We start from the raw sequence: 6,590 nt of genomic DNA, 5'->3' as shown, positions 1-6,590 counted from the left end.
AACGTGTCTCTCTCTGGGTCACGTCTCTCCGCGGAGGCGCTGCTCTATTCTCAGCTTCTCTTCGCAAAAGGCTTTGGCAAATGCGCTCTTCTGTTCAGGAATGTGTACTTTAGTGTGCCCGGAAGAGGAGCAAATCTTTCAAACCAATTCCCTTTCTGGTGCGTTTTTCTCTCCCGAGCAAATTCAGGGTAAAAGTTTTTCCCAACTTTTCCCTCCCTGTCCTCTGCCCCTCCCCTCAGGAATCCGCCCAGAGCGCAGCAGACATCGCCTCCCCGCCCCCCCATCCCGCCCCGTTCCCTCGCCAACCCCTTCCGACCTCTACCCAATAGGGAGACGGCCACAGAGAAAACAAAGGCCCCCATTGGGCCTCCCGGGGTCTCGGGGCCCGCCCCCGAGTGGTTTGTGAATGGGGGGAGGGGAGGGGGCGGGGCGGCCCGGAACCCTGTGAGCCCGACGCTTCTCCTGGCCACTAGCACGTCTCCCAGGCGTTACTCCGCACTCGTTCCCGGCGGGCGGCGGCGGCGGCGGCGGCGGCGGCCGGCGTCGGGAGTCGCCGACCGGGGTTGCGCTGGGTTGGAGAGGCCGGGTTCAGGCCTCGGGCGCAAAAGGGCCTCGCAGATTGAGACGCCGCATAACCGGATTTCCAAAAAAGAGCTCGCCCAGTTCCTGGCTCCCGGGCACCGATCGGACTCAGCCACTCGACTGAAACTTGGGGCCGACCTCTGGGGCCGAAGGAGGCGAGGGGGTGTGGAGGAGGCGGCGAAGGAGGGAGGCGGCGGCCGGCGGAGTCTCGGGGCAACGAGACGGAACAGCACCGCGGAGGCAGCGGCGGGGTCGCGCAGTCGGCGGCGCGGGGCTCCCGCCCGGAGGGGGCCGGACTGGGTGCGGGGGGCGTGCGCATTGCTGTGCGCTGGGGGGTCGAGAGACTTGGACAAACTTTGCAGGGTAACCGGAGACGCTTGTTGATCCTCGCCGCAGAGAAAGCCTCACCGTTACGTCTCGCCGGAGACGGGAAGGCGCCTCCCGCCCCTCCCGGAGCCCCTGTCCCTGGCCGACGCGTTTGGGTCCCCGGCGGCAGCGCGAGGGCCCGGCGGAGGCGGCTGCGGCGCCCCCGCGGCTGGCAGCCTCGCCCCCGCGGCGCAGGCACCCCAGCGGCAGCGCCCTCCGCTCCGCGCCGCCCACGGCCCGGCCCCGGCGCCGGGAGGACTCCCATGCGCCGGGCGCGGCGGCGCCTCCCTGCATCCACGCCTCTCGCCCTCGCCTCGTCTCGCTCCTCCAGCTGAGAACGCCGCTGCTCCCGCGGCCGGCGATGCGGGGCTCCCGCGTAGCGGCGTCGCGCTCGCCCCTGGGCCTGTGCGCCCTGGTGCTGGCGCTGCTGGGCGCGCTGCCCGCGGGCACCAGGGCGCAGCCGTACCACGGCGAGAAGGGCATCTCGGTGCCGGACCATGGCTTCTGCCAGCCCATCTCCATCCCGCTGTGCACGGACATCGCCTACAACCAGACGATCCTGCCCAACCTGCTGGGCCACACAAACCAAGAGGACGCGGGCCTCGAGGTGCACCAGTTCTACCCTCTGGTGAAGGTGCAGTGTTCTCCCGAGCTGCGCTTCTTCCTGTGCTCCATGTACGCGCCCGTGTGCACCGTGCTGGATCAGGCCATCCCGCCGTGCCGCTCGTTATGTGAACGCGCCCGCCAGGGCTGCGAGGCGCTCATGAACAAGTTCGGCTTCCAGTGGCCTGAGCGCCTGCGCTGCGAGAACTTCCCGGTGCACGGCGCCGGCGAGATCTGCGTGGGCCAGAACACGTCGGACGGCTCGGGGGGCGCGGGCGGCAATCCCACCGCCTATCCTACCGCGCCCTATCTGCCCGATCTGCCCTTCACCGCGCTGCCCCCGGGGGCCTCCGATGGCAGAGGCCGGCACGCCTTCCCCTTCTCGTGTCCCCGCCAGCTCAAGGTGCCCCCCTACCTGGGCTACCGCTTCCTGGGCGAGCGCGACTGCGGCGCCCCGTGCGAGCCGGGCCGGGCTAACGGCCTCATGTACTTTAAGGAGGAGGAGAGGCGCTTCGCCCGCCTCTGGGTGGGCGTGTGGTCGGTGCTGTGCTGCGCCTCGACGCTCTTCACCGTGCTCACCTACCTGGTGGACATGCGGCGCTTCAGCTACCCCGAGCGGCCCATCATCTTCCTGTCGGGCTGCTACTTCATGGTGGCCGTGGCGCACGTGGCGGGCTTCCTGCTGGAGGACCGCGCCGTCTGCGTGGAGCGCTTCTCGGACGACGGCTACCGCACGGTGGCGCAGGGCACCAAGAAGGAGGGCTGCACCATCCTCTTCATGGTGCTCTACTTCTTCGGCATGGCCAGCTCCATCTGGTGGGTCATCCTGTCCCTCACTTGGTTCCTGGCGGCCGGCATGAAGTGGGGCCACGAGGCCATCGAGGCCAACTCGCAGTACTTCCACCTGGCCGCGTGGGCCGTGCCTGCCGTCAAAACTATCACCATCCTGGCCATGGGCCAGGTGGACGGGGACCTGCTCAGCGGGGTGTGCTACGTGGGCCTGTCCAGCGTGGACGCGCTGCGGGGCTTCGTGCTGGCGCCTCTGTTCGTCTACCTCTTCATCGGCACGTCCTTCCTGCTGGCGGGCTTCGTGTCGCTCTTCCGCATCCGCACCATCATGAAGCACGACGGCACCAAGACGGAGAAGCTGGAGAAGCTCATGGTGCGCATCGGCGTCTTCAGCGTGCTCTACACCGTGCCGGCCACCATCGTGCTGGCCTGCTACTTCTACGAGCAGGCCTTCCGCGAGCACTGGGAGCGCACCTGGCTCCTGCAGACGTGCAAGAGCTACGCCGTCCCCTGCCCGCCCGGCCACTTCCCGCCCATGAGCCCCGACTTCACGGTCTTCATGATCAAGTACCTGATGACCATGATCGTGGGCATCACCACCGGCTTCTGGATCTGGTCCGGCAAGACCCTGCAGTCATGGCGCCGCTTCTACCACAGACTCAGCCACAGTAGCAAAGGGGAGACTGCGGTATGAGCGGCGGCTCTTCTCCCAGCCTGCGCCCCCCCTACACACACCCCGACTTCTTTGCTGGGGGGGAGGTAGGGGAGAGGCACTCACTATAGGGAGCGAAGTGCTGGTTTGAGGGGAGCTGGCAGGGGGCAAGCTGGGTTTCGTAACCCACCCCCTCCACTGAGAGTTGACCTGGAAATGAGAAGAGATTGGAAGTGATGGGAGGTTTGGAGGGGAGGCTGGGTCGAAAGGATGAAAAGACTTCTGGCAAAGACTTGCAGGAGGAGGAGGAGGAGGTGGTGGTGTTCATTGTGAAAGGTTTGGGCTGGCTAGGGCCAGTGGAGTCGGCTGAGAGCAACCGAAGCTGCTGTGAGTTCTTCCCGCTCTGGGCCGAGCTGGGGCTGCGAGCCGAGCCGTCCTCCCCCGCTGCAAGGCAAAAGTGGCTGCCCTGGCTCCTGAAAGGCCTGCGGAAAAGGTACCGCTCAGTCTGCAGCCGAGGCTTTGTTGGGGAGAGGGGGGACCCCTGCCGTGTCCTTGTCAAGCAGTGTTCAAACCATAATCTCTTTTCACTAGGGCCAAACTGGAGCCCAGATGGGTTAATTTCCAGGGTCAGACATTACCGTCTCTCTTCCCCTACCCCCCTCCCTCCTGTTTTTCCTCCCCTACTCCTTTCAAGTCTTGGAAAATAAGCATTTGGAAGTCCTGGGAGGCCTGCCTGCCTGCCTGCCTGCTACAATCCTAACGTGAAGATGCAGAAGTGACGGTCACATTTCAAGATGAGGCCATGGAGAAGAAGAGTAGCTGTTTTGGCTACTTTTTCGTTTTGTTGGGAAGGCAGCCTGCAGAAAGAAGAGTGTTTTATTTTATTTTATTTTATTTGGTTTAATACCTTGAAAAGAAGTGATGACTTGTTGCTTTTCAAAACAGGAATGTGTTTTCCCTCTTGTCTTTGTTATAAGAGACAAAAGAGGAAACAAAAGTGTCCCTGTAGAAAGGCATAACTGTGAAGACAGCAACTTTTATAGGTAAATCAGCACAAATCTGAGGTTTCCTTTTAGTTGTTAATTTGGTTGAGATAAACATTCCTTTTTAAGGAAAAGTGAAGGGCAGTGTGCTTGCATACCCTCTCAGCCCGCGGATCTGACTTGGATAAAGGAAATGCAAGGGGTTTTGTTTGTTTAAAGCACGTTTAATTCAGAACATATGATCCAACAGGGTCTGTTAAAGTGTTTAGGGTAATCCTCCCCCCCGCTTTTTTCTTTTCCTAGCTGTAAGCTTACATTTAGCCTTCATCCTATTTTCCCCCTCCAATTGGGATATTTCAAGGTAAAAGACAAAAGCATAATGCCCTCAACGGATTCATAAAAGAAAGTTAAAAATTTAAAGGTAAATTCAAAATTTTTATAGTTAAAAATTTTAAAGTTAAAAGGTAAACAACCATTTTATTTTATTTTTCTAGTTCCATATGTCTTGTAAAAACATGTGTATATTGACCCTGTCTCTGCTTGGGTGGGGAGGTGATCTGCACACTGCAGAAATGATAGTAAATGAAGCAGAAAGTTTGAACCATGGGCCCCATTTTTTAAAGAAAGTCATTAAAAAAAGGTAAACTTCAAAGTGATCCTGGAGTTCTTTGAAATGTGCTGGAAGACTTAAATTTATTAATCTTAAATCATGTACTTTTTTCCCCTTATACTAGAACTCTGGTTCTTTTGCTTAATGATGTAAAACTGAGCAGAGGATCGTGGGAGCTGACCGTCACTTGGCTTTGACACTGCCCTCCAATCTTGCCACGCTGATTCTTAGAGCAGCTTTGAAGGGCTGGTCAGCGGGAACTGCAGCAGGTACTGTCTGGAGTACAAGTTACTTAATATATGTAACATTTGGTTGAGGAGAGCTGCTCTTACATGAGATTTCAAAGTTGACTTGTATTTTTTAAACCTTCAAAACTGACTCACCTGTCAGTTGTGGTTTTGGTTGTTTTCTTTTTAAATGCCACCACACAGGTTTTGGCATCTTTTGTGTTGTATCTCTTTTAAGTGCATGTGAAATTTGTAAAATACAGACAAGTGCAGTATGTATATTTTGTAAATCTCCCGTTTTTGTAAGAAAATATATATTGTATTTATACATTTTTACTTTGGATTTTTTGGTTTGTTTTGCCTTTAAAAGTCTACAATGAAGCCCCCACTTTATCACATGTACAGATCACAAATAAATTTTTTTAAAAACACAAAAGGAATATTTATTTGCTTTAATATTCCTGTGCCACTAACGGGGGGAGGGGGGAACCCAAAACTTTATTATAAAAGCATCTGAGGGGCTGGGAATATGGCTTAGTGGTAGAGTGCTTGCCTAGCATACATGAACCTGGGTCCAATTCCTCAGTACCACATGAACAGAAAAAGCCACCAGAAGTGGTGCTGTGGCTCAAATGGTAGAGTGCTAGCCTTGAGCAAAGGAAGCTCAGGGACAGTGCCTAGGCCCTGAGTTCAAGCCCCAGGACTGGGGAAAAAAAAAAACATCTGACCGACACCATTGGGTGTGTCCCCCAAAGATGATGTTATTCAGGTCTTGACTCTCTTGGAATTTTGTGGCTGCTTCCTGCTTCTCTTCACAGTCACCCCATATACCCTAAGCCTTTTCTCATCAAGCTTTGGACAACCTACTAGAGGTACAGAACACACATTTCCTCAGAGCAGCCCTATGTTCTATGCTTACTACCCTTAGAGGAAGACCATAACTGAATGAAGAGCTAAAAGATACTTTGTGACTATGCAAGAGCTAAAAGATACTTTGTGACTATGCTGTGCTGTTTATCTAGAGATCCCCACACCCTTGGGAATAATTCAGATGCTGAGCACTGGTGGCCTGTTGCCTATAATCCTAGTTACTCAGGAGGCTGAGATCTCAGGCTCAAGGTTCAAAGCCAACCCAGGCAGTGAAATTTGTGTCTCCAATCAACAGCTGTGGCTCAAGTACAAGAACACGAGCAAAAGAAGTCCAGGGAAGGCCAGCAGGCCTTGAGTTTAAGCCCCAGGAGGAATGGGGGAGAGAGAAATTTAGTGAGCTTGGAAGCTAGGGAGATACCTCCTAATGCACCTTATCTAAATAGTTAATACTTGGGTGTCCTAACTGTAGGGAAAGCCCACTGAAGCTTCCAGATAAGAGCGGAAGTCTGTTTCTAGAGTTTTGAACTAAAGGCTTCCCTCTACCTTCTAGGTAACCTGAACAAGAGAACAGCAGTGACTCAGCAGCTCTGGCAGAAATAGACGCCACGCCTGACCCTGGGGTGGCCTCAGGAGCCACCAGGCTATTCTTTGCTCTTGTGGAAGAGGCCAGCTTAGGAGTCAGATGGGGCTGGAAGGCCTCTCTCTCTCTCCCCCCCCAAACACTTTGACATTACTGACATTACACAGCTCCTAGGGGGCTGCTCAAGGCTTTCTCAAACTCCCAGGAGCCTCATATTCCTTACCAGGGTTTTCCCACCCACCTCTTGTTTAATTCAGGTGCCAGCTCCCCCCACCCCCCAGCAGCAGTGGAGACCCCGCAGCAGGCTAGGTTCTGCTGTTTCTCCAAA

The 6,590-nt window shown here is 55.7% G+C and overlaps 1 protein-coding gene across 1 annotated transcript; it reads left to right on the top strand.

Annotated features, from left to right (window-relative positions):
- Nucleotides 1-507: 507 nt before the first annotated feature.
- On the top strand, nucleotides 508-5,212 carry LOC138825067 (frizzled-7). Its single transcript, XM_070019449.1, has one exon. It carries the CDS (start codon nucleotides 1,310-1,312, stop codon nucleotides 3,032-3,034), a length of 1,725 nt encoding a protein of 574 aa, XP_069875550.1. The 5' UTR covers nucleotides 508-1,309; the 3' UTR covers nucleotides 3,035-5,212.
- The last annotated feature ends 1,378 nt before the right edge of the window (nucleotides 5,213-6,590 follow it).

Source organism: Dipodomys merriami, unplaced genomic scaffold (assembly GCF_024711535.1).
Source record: "Dipodomys merriami isolate MVZ:Mamm:240054 unplaced genomic scaffold, mDipMer1.0.p SCAF_1, whole genome shotgun sequence".
Classification (NCBI taxonomy): Eukaryota; Metazoa; Chordata; class Mammalia; order Rodentia; family Heteromyidae; genus Dipodomys; species Dipodomys merriami.
This window is presented reverse-complemented; position numbering and strand designations above follow the sequence as displayed.

Bases quoted from the DNA above. Each gene is read 5' to 3' on its own strand.
- LOC138825067 (XM_070019449.1), top strand. From the start codon at position 1,310: ATGCGGGGCTCCCGCGTAGCGGCGTCGCGCTCGCCCCTGGGCCTGTGC.